The sequence below is a fragment of the Ranitomeya variabilis genome, chromosome 2 (genome assembly GCF_051348905.1).
Source record: "Ranitomeya variabilis isolate aRanVar5 chromosome 2, aRanVar5.hap1, whole genome shotgun sequence".
NCBI classification, from domain to species: domain Eukaryota; kingdom Metazoa; phylum Chordata; class Amphibia; order Anura; family Dendrobatidae; genus Ranitomeya; species Ranitomeya variabilis.
In genome coordinates, this window is record NC_135233.1 from 330,465,435 (window position 1) to 330,488,935 (window position 23,501).

A 23,501-nucleotide genomic window follows, 5' to 3' on the forward strand; every position below is an offset into this window, starting at 1 on the left:
ACCTGCTGAGGTGGATTCTTTAACCCCCTGGTCCAGGAGAGAATTTTCTAAGCAGCACAGACAGAAGGTGCTGGTGCAGCAGAATGAAGGTGTTGGGCTCTAGAGGAGGCACCAAACCAGTGTGACAAAGCTGGGACAGCAAAGACTGACCTAACATAATTGGAAGAACAATATGTATGAGTTTTAGCAGCCGAGACTGAAATAATGAGCAGAAAAGCTGTAGCAGTGGAGTATTAAGTAGCATAGAAATTCTTGCAGTAAGTAGTGGCAGGACACCAAGTACCTGAATACTGAAATACACTCCCACCTCCTCAGCTGGGCTATTTGGGCTGATGGGGTTACCCTGGCCAGAGGAGATGTCAGAGGGGCGGTGATATTGAGGGAAATTCAGCAGATGCTCAAGACTGCAGGGTGCAGACCCAAATCCAGGACTGTCCACTGTATCTGGGACAGTTGTGAGTAGAGATGAGCAGATCGATTCCGGGGTCTCTGGTCCATCACCCAGGTCAGTGGCACCTGGTCAGCTGGATGGGAGGCTGCAAATCTCTAACCTTCTGGTGTCCCTGGTTTGGCTTTTGGTTAGCCAGTCCTGGCGCAATGTCATCTGTGCATCCTGTTCATCTCTAGTTGGGACCTGTGGATTTAATATTTGTTCATTCACAGTCAGAGCTGCCAAAACTTTCTAATTTTTATGTAGCTTCACTATACAACATCCGGCTTTTTTGTGTCTGTAAGGCCGTGTTCACACGTTACAGAAATACTGTGGTTTTTGTTTACTGCAGGATCCGCACCAAACTACATAATAACACTCTTCTCCCCCTTATTTGATGTTTCTGGTGCAGATGTGAAGCTGCGTTTTTAATGAGCCATTTTAACCACTTAGCGACCGCCGATACGCCTTTTAACGGCAGCAATTAAGGGTACTTATGCCTCAGCATCACTTTTTAACGGCTGAGAAATAAGTGTATAGTGCCCCCAGATTCGGAATTTCTCCGGGGTCTCGGCTACCAGGGGTAGCTAAGACCCCAGAGAACATGATTCGGGTCGTTTTTACTGACCCCAGTGTTGTGATTGCCATTATTAATGAAATAACGGCGACCGCAAAAAAAAAGAAAAGAAGAGGTGAGTATAGAAGTGGGACGAATCCTCTAATGTGACGGGACAGTCCAGCTGAATCCGAGACGGTTGGCAAGTTTGCTGTACCTGAGATAAGGAATCCTTCTGCTACTTGACACTTGTTCGGTCTTAGAACTTGCTATCTGAGTATGCAGTGGCGTATCCAGGGGGGGCAGCCGGGGCCAGGGCGGGCCGCCTGATGATGCGGCGGTCCAAGAAGGGGGTTGGCAGGGCCAGGGAGCGGGGGCTGTCTAACTTTACTCACCTACTCCTGGCGCGATCCCTGCAGGTCCCTGGCTGCCCGACGCCCCGGCTTCTTCCTGTACTGAGCGGTTACATGGTACCGCTCACTACAGTAATGAATATGCGACTCCACCTCCCATAGGGGTGGAGCCGCATATTCATTACTGTAATGAGCGGTAACGGTGACCGCTCAGTACAGAGAGAAGCTGCCGGCGCCGGGGAAGCAGGGACTACACCGCGCCAGGAGCAGGTGAGTATAACGGGGAGGGGAGCACTGCGCTGCGCGATATTCACCTGCTTCTCGTTCCAGCCGCCGGTAAGTCTTCTGCAGTGACGCTGAGGTCAGAGGGCGTGATGACGTAGTTAGTGCGCGCCCTCTGCCTAAACGTCAGTGCAGAGGAGGCGGAAGATGGAGCGGCGGCTGTAACGAAGTCCGGTGAATATTGAAAGTGCGGGGGCCTGAGCGATGGAGAGGTGAGTATGTGATTTTTTTTATTTTTTTATCGCAGTAACAGCAAATGGGGCAAATATCTGTATGGAGCATCTTATGGGGCCATAACGTTTGTGCAGCACTATATAGTGCGGGGGCCTGAGCGACGGAGAGGTGAGTATGTGATTTTTTTTATTTTTTTATCGCAGTAACAGCAAATGGGGCAAATATCTGTATGGGGCATCTTATGGGGCGATAACATTTGTGCAGCACTATAATGGGGCAAGTTTCTGTATGGGGCATTTTATGAGGCCATAACGTTTGTGCAGCATTATATGGGGGCCATAACGTTTGTGCAGCATTATATGGGGGCCATAACGTTTGTGCAGCACTACATGGGGGCCATAATGTTTGTGCAGCACAATATGGGGACCATAATGTTTGTGCATCACTATATGGGGGCCATAACGTTTGTGCAGCACTATATGGGGGCCATAACGTTTGTGTAGCACTATATGGGGCCATAACGTTTGTGCAGCACTATATGGGGGCCATAACGTTTGTGCAGCACTATATGTTGGCCATAAATTTGTGCAGCACTATATGGGGGCCATAACCTTTGTGCAGCACTATATGGGGGCCATAATGTTTGTGCAGCACTATATGGGGGCCATAACGTTTGTGCAGCACTATATGTTGGCCATAACCTTTGTGCAGCACTATAACGGGGTAAGTGTCTGTATGGAGCATCTTATGGGGCCATAACGTTTGTGCAGCACTATATAGTGCGGGGGCCTGAGCGACGGAGAGGTGAGTATGTGATTTTTTTTTTTTTATCGCAGTAACAGCAAATGGGGCAAATATCTGTATGGGGCATCTTATGGGGCCATAACATTTGTGCAGCACTATAATGGGGCAAGTGTCTGTATGGGGCATCTTATGGGGCCATAACGTTTGTGCAGCATTATATGGGGGCCATAACATTTGGGCAGCACTACATGGGGGCCATAATGTTTGTGCTGCACAATATGGGGGCCATAATGATTGTGCAGCACTATATGGGGGCCATAATGTTTGTGCAGCACTATATGGGGGCCATAACGCTTGTGCAGCACTATATGGGGGCCATAACGTTTGTGCAGCACTATATGGGGGCCATATCCTTTGTGCAGCACTATATGGGGGCCATAATGTTTGTGCAGCACTATATCGGGGCCATAACGTTTGTGCAGCACTATATGTTGGCCATAACCTTTGTGCAGCACTATAACGGGGCAAGTGTCTGTATGGAGCATCTTATGGGGCCATAACGTTTGTGCAGCACTATATGGGGCAAGTATCTGTATAGAGCATCTTATGGGGCCATAATGTTTGTGCAGCACTATATGGGGCAAGTGTCTGTATAGAGCATCTTATGGGGCCATAACGTTTGTGCAGCACTATATGGGGCAAATGTGTCTATGGAGCATCTTATGGGGCCATCATAAACTGTATGGAGCATTATATGGGGCTCCTGGTTCAATATGGATATTCAAAAACACTTAACCTACTGATGTCTCAATTAATTTTACTTTTATTGGTATCTATTTTAACATTATGGAGATTCAGGAATGTACCCTGGCTTGGTCATGCAGTTTCAATAGAGTTAAGGTTCAAATGGGAGAGGGTTGGGGGGGGGGGGCACCAAACTGATCCTTTGCCCCGGGTGCTGGAAAGGCTAGATGCACCTCTGTGCGTATGGTCTCCATTCTTCACATACAACACACTTTTGGACCCTTAGGTCCTTCTCTTTTTCAATATTTTCCTCACAAAGAGGAAACAGAATTTTCTGTCCCAACTTAACTCCTTCCACCATGTGCTGACTCCAATAGTCTATCCTAAGGTAAATTGGCGTTGCAGAGAAACGTGCTTGCAGCAGAACCAAGCCCACCCCTGACAGCCTCAGAGACAATTATATATCTATGACTAGAAATTATGGCTTGCTCATCCTAGTGAATTCACTACACTGGTGGGTATGTGAAATAATTGTAAGACAACGTCAAACATCGGAAGGCTGACTCCACCTCAATACGCAAACATTACTAAGAGCCACATAAATAGTAGAAAGTCAAAGCTTTAGACTGGTTTATGTACCAATGTATCGCTGCTCTACTGAAGCAAACCAAGATAATTACAGGGTCTAAGGTGACCTAAGGTAGATTCAGGCTCATGCAGACTTCAGTGATTTTCAGTGAAAATGAACAGTGAACAGTACACTGATCCAAATTTCATCAGTGATTCAGAGTTTCATCAGATTTTCATCAGAGTCATTTGAGTTTAGTATGAATTTCCTCAGATTGTCTTAGATGAGAAGCAAGAAAAAAATAGTTTCATGAGCACTTCCTATCTACCGTAGCAGTTCGTGAAAAAAGAGACAGCACTCGGATGATGTGGAGTTAAGTCACAGCTGTTTAATATCTCAACCCAGACTGGGTTTCTGCAACAAAGAGAAGCCTGAAGACCGTGGCGTCTGATTACTCCGGCGCTGAGAAGCACTTCTTCTTTTTAATGGTGTTTATTCTTTTAGGGGTTAATCGGCCATGTTGGAAAACCCTGAGGTCTCAGCTGAGCTCAGTTAGCCACTCCCGTTCCCTTTATAATCTGGCTCTTGATTCAAACCCACGTCAGAGCTATCATTTGCTGAATGGCTTAGGCCGGCGTCACACTTGGCGTAAGATAATACGCCACGTATTATACGTCCGTACTACGGCCGTAATACGGAGAAATGTTCCCAAAATATTGATCCGTAGTCAGGGTGTGTCAGCGTATTTTGCGCATGGCATCCTCCGTATGTAATCCGTATGGCATCCGTACTGCGAGATTTTCGCGCAGGCTTGCAAAACCGACATCTAATGGATTTATGTGCTCAAATGTTCGGGAAAACATATATACAGTATATATATATATATATATATATATATATGTCATTGAGACACATATATATATATATTCTGTATTTAGATTTCATTCAGCGCGATATCTGTGAAAAGCCGGTAATTCAATTGCCGGCTTTTCATTTCTCCTGCACAAACCCGACAGGATATGAGACATGGTTTACATACAGTAAACCATCTCATATCCCCATTTTTTTGCATATTCCACACTACTAATGTTAGTAGTGTGTATGTGCAAAATTTCAGCGCTGTAGCTGCTAAAATAAAGGGTTAAATGGCGGAAAAAATTGGCGTGGGCTCCGGCGCAATTTTCTCCGCCAGAATGGTAAAGCCAGTGACTGAGGGCAGATATTAATAGCCAGGAGAGGGTCCATGGTTATTGCCCCCCCCCCCGTGGCTACAAACATCTGCCCCCAGCCACCCCAGAAAAGGCACATCTGGAAGATGCGCCTATTCTGGCACTTGGCCACTCTCTTCCCACTCCGTGTAGCGGTGGGATATGGGGTAATGAAGGGTTAATTGTAAGGTGACATTAAGCCAGATTAATAATGGAGAGGCGTCAATTATGACACCTATCCATTATTAATCCAATTGTTTGAAAGGGTTAAAAAACACACACACACATGATTTAAAAGTATTTTAATGAAATAAACACAGCGGTTGTTTTAATAATTTATTGCTCTCTCAATCCATTTGCAGGCCCTCGCTTGGCAAAATAATAAACGCACAAGATACATACCTTCTGATGTCCGATCACGTCCAACGAGGTAATCCATCTGAAGGGGTTAACTAATATTACAGGCAGGAGCTGCGATAAACCACTCGCTAGTGCCTGTAATCCCCGGGTGCTGAAAGGAAAGCTGGATCTGTACTTACATTGAGTCGCGGTGATGCGCCCCCTGGTGGATGTTCTCATGAACTGCAGCCTGGAAACTTTTTTTCACGCTCCAGGTCATATGAGGACATCCACCAGGGGGCGCATCACCGCGACTGAAGGAAATGTAGGTCAATGACCTACATTTCATTCATTCGCCGGGGAATTACAAGCACGAGCACACAGCTGCATTAGCAGGGCTCCTGCCTGTAAAATATTTTAACCCCTTCAGATGGATTACATCGTGGGACGTGACGGTTCAGCTGAGGGTATGTATCTTGTGCGTTTATTATTTTGCCAAGCGAGGGCCTGCAAATGGATTGAGAGAGCAATAAATTATTAAAACAACCGGTGTTTATTTCATTAAAATACTTTTAAATCATGTGTGTGTGTGTTTTTTAACCCTTTCAAACAATTGGATTAATAATGGATAGGTGTCATAATTGACGCCTCTCCATTATTAATCTGGCTTAATGTCACCTTACAATAGCAAGGTGGCATTAACCCTTCATTACCCCATATCCCACCGCTACAGGGAGTGGGAAGAGAGTGGCCAAGTGCCAGAATAGGCGCATCTTCCAGATGTGCCTTTTCTGGGGTGGCTGGGGGCAGATGTTTGTAGCCAGGGGGGGCCAATAACCATGGACCCTCTCCTGGCTATTAATATCTGCCCTCAGTCACTGGCTTTACCACTCTGGCGGAGAAAATTGCGCGGGAGCCCACGCCAATTTTTTCCGCCATTTAACCCTTTATTTTAGCAGCTACAGCGCTGAAATTTTGCACATACACACTACTAACATTAGTAGTGTGGAATATGCAAAAAAAAAGGGGATATGAGATGGTTTACTGTATGAAAACCATGTCTCATATCCTGTCGGGTTTGTGAAGGAGAAATGAGAAGCCGGCAATTGAATTACCGACTTTTCACTAACACCGCTGCATATTTCTCGCAAGTCACACTGCTGGTCCGTGTGGAATCCGTATTTTTCTCGCCCCCATAGACTTTCATTGGCGATTTTTTTGCGCAATGCGCTGACAAACGCAGCATGCTGCGATTTTGTACGACCGTAGAAAGCCGTATAATACTGAACCGTAATATACGGCTGATAGGAGCAGCCCCATTGAGAATAATTGTGCCGTTTATTTTGCGAGTTTTACGGACGTAATTTCTGTGCTCTTACGTCCGTAAAACTCGCCAGTGTGACGCCGGCCTTAGGAGGAGAGGAGTTTATATGAGATGGAGTTCAGGAGAAGTTATCTGTGACTGTTGCATGGTTGGTAAATGTGGTAATTCCCTTCCCTCCTCTACTTTGGATTTTCCCCATCCTCCACTCCCCGATGCATTCCTCTCTTATACGTGAGTGAATATTTTGTATGCCTGGTGTTTTCTGTTAACCCTCATTTGTGTTGCCTTGTTTGTCGGGTTGTTGTACTGCGGTGGACGGTAGCGCCCTTCTTCCCTGTGTGGGGGAAGAGAACAGACGGAGGGCTAACTCAGGAGATAAGGCAAGGGTGGGGGCCCCGGCATCTTCACCTTCAGAAGTATCTTGGGGAATAAGGCAATCTAGGGCGCCTTCTAGTGTCAGGAACAGAGAAGGAGGTGTGTCGTGACACTGATGCTACTATATAAAAATATCAGATGTGCATGCATCCAAAAGTGCCCCTCCAACGTTTCACAGTTAGATGTGTACAGCAAGCTGAGATATATGAAGTTGTTTAGCAGTGCTTATACGCTATGCACCAAAGCACAATAATAATTTTTATTTCTATGGCGCCAACATATTCCGCAGCACTTCACATTTCTGAGGGGGAAAAGCAAAGCAACAACAGCCATGAAGTCCCATAAAAAATATAAACTTTATTTAAATACAATAAAATCACCAGACAAGATACAGCAATATAGCACAGGGGAATAAGGACTTGTTCCAAGTGGCCATAAATCCCGGGCCAGGACACCAACCCACACTGACTAGCTGCAATGCTAGGATGTATTATAATGAATGCCCATGACTACTGCAATGGAAATATAATAGACAAGTGCCACAGTATGGAAAACATGTAAACCTCATAGCAGCATAGCTAACATATAAACATAATCCACATACCTAGCAGATGCAGAACAGGCAGGGCGAATGGGTGACCGGACCCGACCCCGACGCGCGTTTCGGAGCAGACTGCTCCTTCATCAGGACCCTGATGAAGAAGAAGTCTGCTCCGAAACACGCGTCGGGTCAGGTCCGGTCACCCATTCGCTGCTATGAGGTTTACATGTTTTCCATACTGTGGAATACACATCCTTATTCCCCTATGCTATATTGCTGTATCTTGTCTGGTGATTTTATTGTATTTAAATAAAGTTTATATTTTTTATGGGACTTCATGGCTGTTGTTGCTTTGCTTTTCCTCCTATGTTTAGGCAGCTGGTTCCTATTGGTCCTTGATGCATATTTGCTTATTTTGAGCCCTGGGATGGTATACTGGTAATTTGTATATACCTTTTCAATATGCTTGCTTCAATACTATTTTGCTACATTTCTGAGGGGACTTGTGCAGACAATAAAGACATTACAGAATAACATATAATTCAACTTCGATAGGAGTGAGGTCCCTGCTCACAATCTATGAGGAAATTAGAGGGGGGGACACAAAAGGTAAATGGTAAAAAAGTGCTTGTATTGTTTGGTCAACCATAATATACTAAATAGGTTATTCATATAACATTGCATGATCTAGTCACCAGTCAGTAACTGCACAGTACAGTGGTATATAGTGTGATGATGTGATGAGGGGGGGGGGGGGGGTACAGTACAGGGGTATATAGTGAGGTGAGGGTGTACAGCACAGAAGTATATGGGTGAGGTGAAGGGGTGAAGTGTATAGTACAGGGGTATATAGTGAGGTGGGGGTACAGGGTATATAGTGAGGTGAGGGGGTACAGTGTACAGTACAGAAGTATATAGTGAGGTGAGGGGGTACAGTACAGGGGTATATAGTGAGGTGAGGGGATACAGTATACAGTACAGGGTATATAGTGAGGTGGGGGTGCAGTGTACAGTACAGGGGTATATAGTGAGGTGGGGGTGCAGTGTACAGTACAGGGATATATAGTGAGGTGGGGGTACAGTGTACAGTACAGAAGTATATAGTGAAGTGAAGGGGTGCAGTGTACAGTACAGGGGTATATAGTGAGGTGAGGGGGTACAGTGTACAGTACAGGGATATATAGTGAGGTGGGGGTACAGTGTACAGTACAGAAGTATATAGTGAAGTGAAGGGGTGCAGTGTACAGTACAGGGGTATATAGTGAGGTGGGGGTTCATTGTACAGTACAGAGTATATAGTGAGGTGAGGGTACAGTACAGGGGTATATAGTGAGGTGAGGGGGTACAGTATACAGTACAGGGGGTATATAGTGAGGTGGGGGTACAGTGTACAGTACAGGGTATATAGTGAGGTGAGGGGGTACAGTGTACAGTACAGAAGTATATAGTGAGGTGAAGGGGTGCAGACAGTGTACAGTACAGGGGTATATAGTGAGGCGAGGAGGTATAATATACAGTACAGGGGTATATAGTGAGGCGAGGGGCGGTACAGCGCAGTCTCTCAGTAAACTCACTCTCCGTCAGTCTGGATTCGGGCATTACTGCGCATGCGCAGGCGGTGGCTGTGTCTGTCAGGGCTCTGGTGATTGTACTGGGCCTGAGGTGTCCCGGGGACTCGGCCTCACACACGGCAGTAGCCGGGAGCGGGGAAGCGGCGGACAGCTCGCCTCCTGCACTGCCAGCATGGAGCCCTGAGCACCGGAGACATTGCGGCCTGAGGCGGGAATGAGCCATTGAGGGAGACCGGGAGCAGCGCCGACATCATGGCTCAGGAGAAGATGGAGCTGGACGTGGTGGAGATCCCAGCGGACGGAGGCCTGAGGAGGTCTAACAGCGCCCCCCATATTAACGGGCTGAGGTGAGAGCTGCGGGGTCATAGAGGGAGGCCGGGGATTGGGCGCAGACAGTCTGGGTATGCAGTGCAGTTTGGGGGATTATAATCGGAAAGGCTGGGGGGGGGGAGGGGTGCACAGAGAGTGGCCGGGGCTCCTGGGGTGGGGGTGCACAGAGAGTGGCCGGGGCTCCTGGGGTGGGGGGTGCACAGAGAGTGGCCGGGGCTCCTGGGGTGGGGGGGTGCACAGAGAGTGGCCGGGGCTCCTGGGGTGGGGGGGTGCACAGAGAGTGGCCGGGGCTCCTGGGGTGGGGGGGTGCACAGAGAGTGGCCGGGGCTCCTGGGGTGGGGGGGTGCACAGAGAGTGGCCGGGGCTCCTGGGGTGGGGGGTGCACAGAGAGTGGCCGGGGCTCCTGGGGTGGGGGGGTGCACAGAGAGTGGCCGGGGCTCCTGGGGTGGGGGGGTGCACAGAGAGTGGCCGGGGCTCCTGGGGTGGGGGGGTGCACAGAGAGTGGCCGGGGCTCCTGGGGTGGGGGGGTGCACAGAGAGTGGCCGGGGCTCCTGGGGTGGGGGGGTGCACAGAGAGTGGCCGGGGCTCCTGGGGTGGGGGGGTGCACAGAGAGTGGCCGGGGCTCCTGGGGTGGGGGGTGCACAGAGAGTGGCCGGGGCTCCTGGGGTGGGGGGTGCACAGAGAGTGGCCGGGGCTCCTGGGGGGAGGGGGTGCACAGAGAGTGGCCGGGGCTCCTGGGGGGAGGGGGTGCACAGAGAGTGGCCGGGGCTCCTGGGGTGGGGGGGTGCACAGAGAGTGGCCGGGGCTCCTGGGGTGGGGGGGTGCACAGAGAGTGGCCGGGGCTCCTGGGGTGGGGGGGTGCACAGAGAGTGGCCGGGGCTCCTGGGGTGGGGGGGTGCACAGAGAGTGGCCGGGGCTCCTGGGGTGGGGGGTGCACAGAGAGTGGCCGGGGCTCCTGGGGTGGGGGGGTGCACAGAGAGTGGCCGGGGCTCCTGGGGTGGGGGGGTGCACAGAGAGTGGCCGGGGCTCCTGGGGTGGGGGGGTGCACAGAGAGTGGCCGGGGCTCCTGGGGTGGGGGGGTGCACAGAGAGTGGCCGGGGCTCCTGGGGTGGGGGGGTGCACAGAGTGTGGCCGGGGCTCCTGGGGTGGGGGGGTGCACAGAGTGTGGCCGGGGCTCCTGGGGGGAGGGGTGCACAGAGTGTGGCCGGGGCTCCTGGGGGGAGGGGTGCACAGAGTGTGGCCGGGCTCCTGGGGGAGGGGTGCACAGAGTGTGGCCGGGGCTCCTGGGGGGAGGGGTGCACAGAGTGTGGCCGGGGCTCCTGGGGGAGGGGTGCACAGAGTGTGGCCGGGGGCTCCTGGGGGGAGGGGTGCACAGAGTGTGGCCGGGGCTCCTGGGGGGAGGGGTGCACAGAGTGTGGCCGGGGCTCCTGGGGGGAGGGGTGCACAGAGTGTGGCCGGGGCTCCTGGGGGGAGGGGTGCACAGAGTGTGGCCGGGCTCCTGGGGGGAGGGGTGCACAGAGTGTGGCCGGGGCTCCTGGGGGGAGGGGGGTGCACAGAGTGTGGCCGGGGCTCCTGGGGGTAGGGGGGTGCACAGAGTGTGGCCGGGGCTCCTGGGGGAGGGGTGCACAGAGTGTGGCCGGGGCTCCTGGGGGGAGGGGTGCACAGAGTGTGGCCGGGGCTCCTGGGGGGAGGGGTGCACAGAGTGTGGCCGGGGCTCCTGGGGTGGGGGGGGGGTGCACAGAGAGTTGCCGGGGATCCTGGGGGTGGGGGGTGCACAGGGAGAGCCTGGTGTGTTCCTGGGGAAGGGGGGGGGGGGACGGGATGGAATAGAGAGAGGCCGGAGCTGCGAGGTGGGGATGGCAGGGGGGAAGGCTGGATTGGGCCTGCATGGGGCACAGGTAGGCTGGGGATGTGGGTGTAGACAGTCTGGGTTCCCAGTGCAGTTTGGGGACTTTATTTGGGTGTCAGTAGCTGATGGTATGTGTTGAGGATTGGGGGGCTTGGGTTATATTTAGTCATGACATTTGTAGATAATGCATCTGATTGTGATGATTGATCGGGTGAGAGCAGTAGAAAATAGTGATGAGCGATTGTACTTGTATAAGGTGTTACAGCACGCTCATGTCATAATGGAGTATTTTCGGAGTGCTCAAAAAATGTGCTTGAGCCGCCGCTGCATGTCTCATAGATGTTCGACAGCTGCAACATCCTGCATACGGCTCTGGAGATATGGGCCTTTCTTAATTTGCAGTAATTTTTGTCTTTACGAGGGGGCAGTGCTCACTAGGTAGTAATGCAGAGCAATCTTAAGACATGCCCCCAGGGAGTCCTTTGAGCCACGCTGTCTTAAGGCTGAGTCACACATAACGATATCGTTAACGATATCATTGCAACGTCACGCTTTTGGTGACGTAGCAACGATCCCGCTAACGATCTCGTTATGTGTGATAGCGACCAACGATCAGGCCCCTGCTGGGAGATCGTTGGTTGATGGGAATGATCAGGACCTTTTTTTGGTCGCTGATCACCCGCTGTCATCGCTGGATCGGCGTGTGTGACGCCGATCCAGCGATGTGTTCACTTGTAACCAGGGTAAATATCGGGTTACTAAGCGCAGGGCCTCACTTAATAACCCGATATTTACCCTGGTTACCATTGTAAAAGTTAAAAAAAAAAAAAAAAAAAAAACACTAAATACTCACATTCTGATGTCTGTCACGTCCACAGGGTTAAAACTGCTTTCGGCAAGAGCGCTGCTAATATGCACACGCTGCTGCCGAGAGCTTCCCTGCACTGACTGTGTCAGCGCCGGCCGTAAAGCAGAGCACAGCGGTGACGTCACCGCTGTTACTGCCGGCGCTGACACATTCAGTGCAGGGAAGCTCTCGGCGGCAGCGTGTGCATATTAGGCTACGTTCACATTTGCGTTGTTGTGTGTTGCGTCGGCGACGCATCGGCGACGCAACGCATGCAAAACGCATTGTTTTGTGACGCATGCGTCCTTTTTTTGCTTGATTTTGGACGCACAAAAAATGCAACTTGCTGCGTCCTCTGCGCCCTGACGCGTGCGCTGCAGTGACGCATGCGTCACAAAACGCAAGTGCGACGCATGTCCATGCGCCCCCATGTTAAATATAGGGGCGCATGATGCCTGCGTCGCCGCAGCGGCGCCCGACGCTAATGTGAACGTAGCCTTAGCAGCGCTCTTGCCAAAAGCAGTTTTAACCCTGTGGACGCCGGCGGGGGACGTGACAGACATCAGAATGTGAGTATGTAGTGTTTTTTTTTTTTTAACTTTTACAATGGTAACCAGGGTAAATATCGGGTTACTAAGCGCGGCCCTGCACTTAGTAACCCGATGTTTACCCTGGTTACCCGGGTGCTGCAGGGGGACTTCGGCATCGTTGAAGACCGTTTCAACGATGCCGAAGTCGTTCCCCTGATCGTTGGTCGCTGGAGAGAGCTGTGTGTGTGACAGCTCCCCAGCGACCACACAGCGACTTACCAACGATCACGGCCAGGTCGTATCGCTGGTCGTGATCGTTGGTAAGTCGTTTAGTGTAACGGTACCTTTAGTAAAGACTGTAAAACTTTGCACTAGATAAAAAAGCCTCATATCTCTGGAACCTTATGACGGTGAATTAAAAAAAAACAAAAAACGAATCCTTGGAGCTGCAGCAGAAATACAATAAAAGTAAGAGTTTTCCATTTCGATCTGGTGACAAGTCCTCCTTAAAGGGGTTGTCAAGGTTTGACATGAAAGTTTGCAGTTACTGTATGAGACTGCAGACTTGTGATTCCTGATATCATGCACAGGACGCGCTGTCAAGTTTCTCCAGCGCTGGGAGCAAACAGTCATGTGACCGCGAGTGTGCAATATGCACACTCCCAGCCACAGTCTGACTAGACGTGCACATCCTCCCTCAATACATGTGAACTGAGCGCAGCCGGACACGTCTAGTTGGAATGTGGCCAGGAGTGTGCATGTCCCATACTTGTGGACCCATAACCTCCCGGCACTGGAGAATTCTGACAGTGCATAGAGTGACTGCAGGCTTTTATGCCAAACCTGGACAACCCCTTTGTCAGAAGTCAGTTCTACTAAACTAATGTAGACCGCTATAGGTCCTTCTACTTTATGGATAAGAGACTAATAATATATCTCTACAGATGGCTGATCATGTACACGATTCTTTACATTGTACCTTTTTTTGTTCTGCTTTCCACAGTGATCACTCCCAAGTGTTTCAACCCTACGTAGCCCGTGCTCGCAGAAACAGCACTACTGTGGTGAACCGCCAGACTGTGGTAAGAGCGTGGTGTTATCTGTAACCTAACCATTGCTGACCTTGTTTGTTACTTTCTGAAGCTTTTGGTTGGATGTGGAGCACCTGGTGTGCAAAGCTTCAGTCTTGATAAATTGGGGCCATTATGTAATGTAAATACAATAAATCTTGCAGGGGTTGTCAACTACTTAACCTCTTACTGACGTACAGTCATGGCCAAAAGTGTTGGCACCCTTGAAATTATTCTAGAAAATGATTGCAATTTACACGTTTGTTTCATTTGCGTGTATTGAAACACAAAAATAGTAAAAAAAAAAAAAAAAAAAAAGGCAAATTGGACATAATTTCACATTAAAATGGGCCGCAGAAAATCATTAATACTTTTCCAAAATTGTAAACAACTTTGTTTCAAGCTGGGGATGTAGCAGTTAACCTGCAGAATCTCGCTGTCAATCTGTGACATGATTGTGGGGTGCCAATGGCTCCTGTGAAAGTCAGTGTTTAGGAGATCGTAATTTTCAATTTACTTAACAGTAGTGAGGCACTGCTATGTATGGCACAAGCGATCGCAACTTCAAGTTCCCTAAGGAGATATTGAATATAGTTAAAAATAAATAATTTTTCTTCATGTTTAAAAAAAAAAAAAATTAAGTTCAAATCATCCCCTTTTGTTCCATTAAAAAAAAAAATCCATATATCTGGTATTGCTTTGTTCGTAAAAGTCAGATCTATCAAAATATAAAATTAATCCAATCTGTAAATGCCTGCTGCAATATTGCAATGAGAGGTGATCAAAACATTATCTACCCCAAAATTAGTATCAGTAAAAAATATCTGCTCAAGGTGTGAAAATTAAGCCATCACACAACTCCATATCCTGAAAAATGAAAACGTTACAGGTCTTGGAAAATCGCGACCCAAAAAGTTTTTTTTTTTCCCATCACTTTACTTAACCCCTTCATGACCCAGCCTATTTTGACCTTAATGACCTGGCCGTTTTTTTGAAATTCTGACCAGTGTCCCTTTATGAGGTAATAACTCTGTAACGCTTCAACGGATCCTAGCGATTCTGAGATTGTTTTTTCGTGACATATTGGGCTTCATGTTAGTGATAAATTTAGGTCGATAATTTCTGCGTTCATTTGTGAAAAAAACAGAAATTTGGCGAAAATGTTAAAAATTTCGCAATTTTCACACTTGGAATTTTTATTCTGTTAAACCAGAGAGTTATGTGACACAAAATAGTTAATAAATAACATTTCCCACATGTCTACTTTACATCAGCACAATTTTGGAAACAAATTTTTTTTTTTGCTAGGAAGTTATAAGGGTTAAAATTTGACCAGTGATATCTCATTTTTACAACAAAATTTACAAAACCATTTTTTTTGGGGACCACCTCACATTTGAAGTCAGTTTGAGGGTTCTATATGGCTGAAAATACCCAAAAGTGACACCATTCTAAAAACTGCACCCCTCAAGGTGCTCAAAACCACATTCAAGAAGTTTATTAACCCTTCAGGTGTTTCACTGCAGCAGAAGCAACATGGAAGGAAAAAATGAACATTTAACTTTTTAGTCACAAAAATCATCTTTTAGCAACAATTTTTTTATTTTCCTGAGGGTAAAAGGAGAAACTGGACCATGAAAGTTGTTGTCCAATTTGTCCTGAGTACGCTGATACCTCATATGTGGGGGTAAACCACTGTTTGGGCGCATGGAAGGGAAGGAGCGCCATTTGACTTTTTTAATGAAAAATTGGCTCCAATCTTTAGCGGACACCATGTTGCGTTTGGAGAGCTCCCGTGTGCCTAAACATTGGAGCTCCCCCACAAGTTACCCCATTTTGGAAACTAGACCCCCCCCCCCCCCCCCAAGGAACTTATCTAGATGCATAGTGAGCACTTTAAACCCTCAGGTGCTTCACAAATTGATCCGTAAAAATGAAAAAGTACTTTTTATTTCACAAAAAAAATTCTTTTAGCCTCAATTTTTTCATTTTCACATGGGCAACAGGATAAAATGGATCCTAAAATTTGTTGTCCAATTTGTCCTGAGTACGCTGATACCTCATATGTGGGGGTAAACCACTGTTTGGGCGCACGGCAAGGCTCGGAAGGGAAGGCGCGCCATTTGACTTTTTGAATGAAAAATTATCTCCATCGTTAGCGGACACCATGTCGCGTTTGGAGAGCCCCTCTGTGCCTAAACATTGGAGCTCCCCCACAAGTGACCCCATTTTGCAAACTAGACCCCCCGGGTTGTTCCTTGTCAAGTGAACCAATTATTTTTACCTCTATATTTTTAATTCTTTTGAGATTTTGTTATTTGGTAATAGTGTGTCAGAGAATGCAAAATGTGAAGAAAAAAAAATTCTAGAATTTTTTTTAATTTTTTTTATTGATTTTCAAAGTTCGGAAAAAGTGCAAATTTTATTGTTGCCTGCCTTTTACATTTCTCCTCATAACTAAGGCTAGAAAAAAGATAGAGAAACAAAATAAACACCATTCTACTCAGAACTGTATAGGCTTTCACCAGATATGTCACAAGAGTATCTTTGATAATATTTTACCCATGTGAACGCCACCGCAAAATTTTAAAACGCATTTCCGAAAAAAGCGTTTAATTTCAAAATTTCAAAAATTGTGTATGTGCCTGATATGCTCCTAGCAACATCTGTACCAAAACATAAGTTGGGATCATGATGGGATCATATTTTAAAAAATAAAACTATTCGTCTCAATTTGAAAATCTCTAATTCAGATCTGTTCAGCCTGTGGTCTAAAAGTGTGGGATCTATATTTACCAAATAATCCATGATTTTTAGATATTACTGTATTATTTTATTATGTTAAAGAGTATTAGAAGCAGGAGAGGACAGATGAGAAACTTTGTTAGGGCTGAGAATGACCAGGGGTAGACAGTGAATGCAGAGCAGATGACAGGCCGGCAGCTCCAGCCTCCAGAGGCCACATTCACACCAAATCTTAACACCCAGGCAACTTTTCAAATGGAGGGAGAACCAGGACTAAAAAGAGGAGGAGAGTTTGTGAAAATTCGGTTATAGGAAGCCGAACCCATCAAAGGGACTCGGCAACATCGGACTGTCGTCCCATGTAGTGAAACAGAAATAAAAACAAGGATTTCTTCATTCAGCAAAGACAGTGAAGTCCATGAGGTGGCAGAAGGCGGCACAAGATTGGCAATAGATGACATAACTGGTGATGTGACCTGTGAATATGATTAGCGCTGGTGGCTACTGGACTCTCCAAAGATTGTGAAAATGAAGAAGTAGAAGTGACTTTTGCACCTTCTGGTCCAGCACTGTCCTCTGTGTATCCAAGAAAACCAGACATTTAAAAGTTACAAAAATCAGATATTAACTCAGGTGGAGCCGAACACCATGACAGGCCGTAAATTCTCTGACACAAAAGGAAATGGCCATTGCTAGTAAGCGCATATGGACAAGATGATATTTCACCCACTAGAAGGGACACATTGATGATAAAAGGCCAGTTTAAAAATGTACTATTAATTGTTTGATTAGTTCATATTTTATAGAACGAGGATTTAACTACTATACTATTCTTAAACACTTCCTAAATGACATGTTTAGTGATGAATTGTTACAAGTATAAATAGGTGGTAAAATATTGGTTCTTTAAATCTTGTATTTAACATATAATTAGGATGAGACTGCATTTGGAAAATCCCACTTGAGGATATGATCACCTGTTTTCTTTTGGCTTGTTCAATGCAGTCAGGTTGAAAATGCTGAGCAAGTTGTGTTATGATGATTAAGGCTACGTTCACATTTGCGGTCAGCGCCGCAGCGTCGGGCGCCGCAGCGGCGCCGCATGCGTCATGCGCCCCTATATTTAACATGGGGGCGCATGGACATGCGTTGTGCTGTGTTTAGCGCCGCATGGCCGCAAGCGTTGGACGCAAGAAACGCATCAAGTTGCATTTTTTTTGCGTCCAACTTTCGGCCAAAAACGACGCATGCGGCGCAAAACGCAGCGTTTTAGCGTGCGTTTTGCCGCGTTTTTGTTTGCGTTGTGCGCTGCGGCGCCGACGCTGCGGCGCACAACGCAAATGTGAACGTAGCCTAAGATGTGTTTATTCTGGCACTTCAGTATTTGTTTTTTGCGTTTCTGTATTGTTGCATATAAATGTTGAATTCAATAAGTTGTAATTTGAAAAGAAAAAAGGAAGAAACTCACACAAACCTAAAATCAGATGATTCAAGGCTTAAAAAAAAATACAAATTTGATAGATCCCAAGTTGAATCCCTGTACAAATATAATCAAGAACACAAGTAACACACATGCATGTGTTCACAATTTTAAAACATACGCTTTTTTTCACAATTGCGCATCAAAATTTTGAATTTGATTTCTCCACAACAAAATATAAAGAAACATAGTCTTGTGACATATCAAATGAAAGCCGGTACCGTTCTGAGAAAAATTATGCCTCTCCCAACTCTTTATCTTAATTCTAGCCTGAGATATGATAAAAAATATAAAGCCATACCAGGCCAAAATCTGCGCTTTTTCAAAACTTTAGAAATCTGTAAAAAATTAACTGATGAAGAAAAAAATTCAAAACTTTTAATTTGTAATTAACTAAAGTTGTACTTCATAAAAACAAAAAATAAAAAACATCTAAAGACGTCAGGTAAAAAAAAATTCATATTTGGATCACTTGATATGGAGTGACACCACCCCCCCCCCCCCCCCCCCCCAAGGAACTTATCTAGATGCATAGTGAGCACTTTAAACCCCCAGGTGCTTCACAGAAGTTTATAACGCAGAGCCATGAAAATAAAAAATAATTTTTCTTTCCTCAAAAATGATTTTTTAGCCCGGAATTTTTTATTTTCCCAAGGGTAACAGGAGAAGTTGGACCCCAAATGTTGTTGTCCAGTTTGTCCTGAGTACGCTGATACCCCATATGTGGGGGTAACCCACTGTTTGGGCACACGTCGGGGTTCGGAAGGGAAGTAGTTACCTTTTGAAATGCAGACTTTGATGGAATGCTCTGCGGGCGTCACGTTGCGTTTGCAGAGCCCCTGATGTGCCTAAACAGTAGAAACTCCCCACAAGTGACCCCATTTTGGAAACTAGACCCCCAAAGGAACTAATCTGTGTGGTGAGCACTTTGAACCCCCAAGTGCTTCACAGAGGTTTATAACGCAGAGCCATGAAAATAAAATCATTTTTCTTTCCTCAAAAATAATTTTTTAGCCCGCAATTTTTTTATTTTTCCAAGGGTTATAGGAGAAATTGGACCCCAAAAGTTGTTGTCCAGTTTCTCCTGAGTACGCTGGTACCCCGTATGTGGGGGTAAATTACTGTTTGGGCACACGGTGGGGCTCGGAAGGGAGAGAGCACCATTTGACTTTTTCAACGCAAGATTGGCTGGAATCAATGTTGGCGCCATGTCGCGTTTGGAGACCCCCTGATGTGCCTAAACAGTGGAAACCCCTCAATTCTAACTCCAACACTAATCACAACCCTAACCCCAACCCTAACTCTAATTTCAACCCTAAAGCTATGTGTCCACGTTGCGGATTTGTGTGCGGATTTTTCCGCACCGTTTTTGAAAAATCTGCAGGTAAAACGCACTGCGCTTTACCTGCGGATTTACAGCGGATTTCCAGTGTTTTTTGTGTGGATTTCACATGCAGATTCCTATTATGGAGCAGGTGTAAAACGCTGCGGAATCCGCACAAAGAATTGACATGCTGCGGAAAATACAACGCAGCGTTTTTGCGCTGTATTTTCCGCACTATGGGCACAGCGGATTTGGTTTTCCATAGGTTTACGTGGTACTGTAAACGTGATGGAAAACTGCTACGAATCCGCAGCGACCAATCCGCTGCGGATCCGCAGCCAAATCCGCACCGTGTGCACATAGCCTAATTCTAACCCTAGCCCTAAGTGCGACCCTAGCCCTAAGTGCGACCCTAGCCGAAAAACAAAAATAAATATATTTTCTGTATTTTATTATTGTCCCTACCTATGGGGGTGATAAAGGGAGGGGGTTTATTTACTATTTTTTTTATTTTGATCGCTGTGATAGGTTCTATCACAGCGATCAAAATGTACAGGGAACGAATCTGCCGGCCGGCAGATTCGGCGGACGCACTGCGCATGCGCCCGCCATTTTCCAAGATGGCGATGCCCATGCGAGAAGACCGAGGACATCGGGAGGGACAGTATGGGGGGGTGCGATCGGACAGCGAGGGGGCGAAGGGGAGGACGGGGGAGGGTCGGAGGGGAGAGGAAGGCGCTTAGGACAGGACGGAGGGGTACGGAACACTGACGGCGGCTGCAGATCGCCGCCGTCAGTCGGTGGGGGGGGCCAGATCGGGGTCTCCAGCCATGGCCGATGCTATTGCAGCATCGGCCATGGCTGGATTGTAATATTTCACCAATTTTCATAGGTGAAATATTAGATTGCTCTGATTGGCTGTTGAAAGTGAAACAGCCAATCAGAGCGATCGTAGCCACAGGGGGTGAAGCCACACCCCCCCCCCCCCCCCTGGGCTGTAGTACCACTCCCCCTGTCCCTGCATGTCGAAATTGGAGTTAACCCTTTCACCCGGCCTGCAGGGACGCGATCCTACCATGACGCGTATGCTGCATCACAGGTCGGATTGGCACAGATTTTCATGACGCATACGCTGCGTCAAAGGTCGGGAAGGGGTTAAGCTATACATGCTTGGTATCTGCATTCTCTTAATGACCTGAAGAATCACATCACATGATAAAATGGTGTCATTCAAAAGTACAACTCGTCTCTCAAAAAACAAGCCCTCATCCTCCATATTGATGTAAAAATAAAAAAGTTGTGGCTCTTGGAAGAAGGGGAAGGAAAAAACCTAAACGAAAAAACAAAGAAAATGGCCACGTCATCAAGGGTTTAATCCTCTTTTTAATAGTCCAATGGTGGTGATAACCTTTTTTTTTAAATTGCTCACTTCCCAAGTCAGCACCTCACCTAATGACCACCACTGCCCGTGATTTCATCCCTTGAACTCTAGTGCCAACTATTAGAAGTAGCAATCTTAAAAGTTAATATCAACCCTTTAACGAGCCTTGCAATATGACTTGAGATAAAAGTCGAATCAGAATCTCCATTTGCAGACAGTGTTTCGGGGTATTGCCCCTCATCAGTGGAAAGTATGAGATCTGATTTGGCTAGGTGAGAGGCTAAGACTGGTCCCGTGTCTGCAAATTGAGTTTCTGATTCTGCTTTTATCCTAAGTCAGTGTTCCCCAACTCCAGTCCTCAAGAGCCACCAACAGGTCGTGTTTTTAGGATTTCCCTAGTATGGCCCAGGTGATGGAATTGTTGCCTGTCTAGATGATGGAATTCTCACCTGAGCAATACGAAGGAAATCCTGAAAACATGACCTGTTGGTGGCTCTTGAGGACCGAACTTGGGGAACACTGTCCTAAGTCATATTGCAAGGCTGCTTAAAGGGAGCCTGTCCCCCCCCCCCCCCCCCCCCAGGGCCTATTAATGTGAAAGAGCCACCTTCTGCAGTACTAAGGCTGCATTCTGTGAAGGTGGCTCTTATGTTTTTGATCCCTAATAATGCTGAAATATTCACTTTTATAAATTGCGCGTCATACCTGTATTGTGTCCGGGGGGAATGTTTTTTCACAGAATGCAGCCTTAGTGCTGCAGAAGGTGGCTCTGTAACCTTAATAGGCCCTGGGGGAGTGACAAGTTCCCTTTAAAGGGTCGATATTCACCTTTAGGATTGCTAATTCCAATAGGTGGCGCTAGAGATCTACTCTTCTTCCTCCCTGAAGAGACAATTTGCATATATTATTATACTTAACACCCCCATGACATTGGTTATTTGGGGCAGACAACCACTTTAAAGGGATGTAAGTCCGCAAGGACGGGGTCCTCTCCCCTCTGTACCAGTCTGTCATTGTAAATTTGATTACTGTAAATGTTATCTATAACCCTGTACTTAACCCCTTTTCCCATGTACAGCACCATGGAATTAATGGTGCTATATAAATAAATAATAATGATAAAGTGAATGTCACCTCATTTTGCCCTATAAACTGCGGCCACCGCCATCAGGGGCTTATCTACAGCATTTTGTAATGCTGTAGATAAGCCCCCGATGTAACCTGAAAGGTAAGAAAAACAAGTTAGATTATACTCACCCAGGGGCGGTCCGGTCCGATGGACGTCGCTGTCCGGCGCTTCCCAACTCTATACGATGACGTCCTCTTCTTTGCTTCCTGCCGCGGCTCCTGCACAGGCGTACTTATCGGCCCTGTTGAGGGCAGAGCAAAGTACTGCAGTGCGCAGGTGCCAGGAAAGGTCAGAGGCCCAGCGCCTGCGCACTGCAGTACTTTGCTCTGTCCTCAACAGGGCCGATAAGTACGCCTGTGTGCAGGAGCCGCGGCAGGAAGCAAAGAGGACGTCATCGTATAAAGATGGGAGGTGCCGGACCGTGACGTCCATCGGACCGGACCGCCCCTGGGTGAGTATAATCTAACTTGTTTTTCTTATCTTTCAGGTTACATTGGGGCTTATCTACAGCATTACAGAATCCTGTAGATAAGCCCCTGATGGCAGTGGCCGCAGTTTATATATACGAAATATGAGGTGACAGATTCCCTTTAAGGGTACCGTCTCACATAACGATTTACCAACGATCACGACCAGCGATACGACCTGGCCGTGATCGTTGGTAAGTGGTTGTGTGGTCGCTGGGGAGCTGTCACACAGTCAGCTCTCCAGCGACCAACGATGCCGAAGTCACCGGGTAACCAGGGTAAACAACAGGTTACTAAGCGCAGGGCCGCGCTTAGTAACCCAATGTTTACCGTGGTTACCAGCGTAAAAGTAAAAAAAAAAACAAAAAACCGTACATACTCACATTCCAGTGTCTGTCCCCCGGCGTTCTGCTTCTCTCCACTGTGTCTGTGCCAGCCGGAAAGCACAGCGGTGACGTCACCGCTGTGCTCGCTTTCCGGCCGGCCGGCGCTCACAGTGCAGAGAAGCAGAACGCCGGGGGACAGACACCGGAATGTAAGTGTGAACTGTTTGTTTTTTTTAACTTTTACGCTGGTAACCACGGTAAACATCGGGTTACTAAGCGCGGCCCTGCGCTTAGTAACCCGATGTTTACCCTGGTTACAAGCGAACGCATCGCTGGATCGCTGTCAAACACAGCGATCCAGCGATGACAGCGGGAGATCCAGCGACGAAAGAAAGTTCCAAACGATCTGCTACGACGTACGATTCTCAGCAAGGTCCCTGATCACTGCTGCGTGTCAGACACAGCGATATCGTATGGATATCGCTGGAACGTCACGGATCGTACCGTCGTAGCGACCAAAGTGCCACTGTGTGACGGTACCCTAAGTCCTATTCCAGGCTTCTCTTTTTTTTTTTTTTTTTTTACTTATTTATACATTTTCACCCTCTTTTAGGTATTATTAATATATGTTCCATATGTGAGGAAAATACTTACTGGTTGCTGTCTTCCACAGTTTCCAGTGATACTCCAGTCCCTCTCCGCCATCTTGTAACCTCAGTTACCACTGGCTGGATAGCACTGCTCGCTGTTGCTTCCTCTCTTAATGTAAGTCTACAGTTGTGGCCAAAAGTATTGACACCCCTGCAATTCTGTC

At 47.3% G+C, this 23,501-nt stretch overlaps 1 protein-coding gene across 2 annotated transcripts in view; it reads left to right on the forward strand.

The window, feature by feature from the left end:
- Positions 1–9,194: 9,194 nt before the first annotated feature.
- The window catches only part of LOC143805726 (P2R1A-PPP2R2A-interacting phosphatase regulator 1-like), a 50,655-nt gene continuing 36,348 nt past the window's right edge, over positions 9,195–23,501 (forward strand). Inside the window, exons 1-2 of one of the 2 annotated variants that reach the window (XM_077285318.1) lie at positions 9,195–9,556; positions 13,769–13,847. In XM_077285318.1, coding sequence (XP_077141433.1) covers positions 9,462–9,556; positions 13,769–13,847 — 174 coding nt within the window. In that variant the 5' untranslated portion in view covers positions 9,195–9,461. The remainder of the gene's footprint in view (positions 9,557–13,768; positions 13,848–23,501) is intronic. The other variant, XM_077285319.1, reaches the window with a different exon arrangement.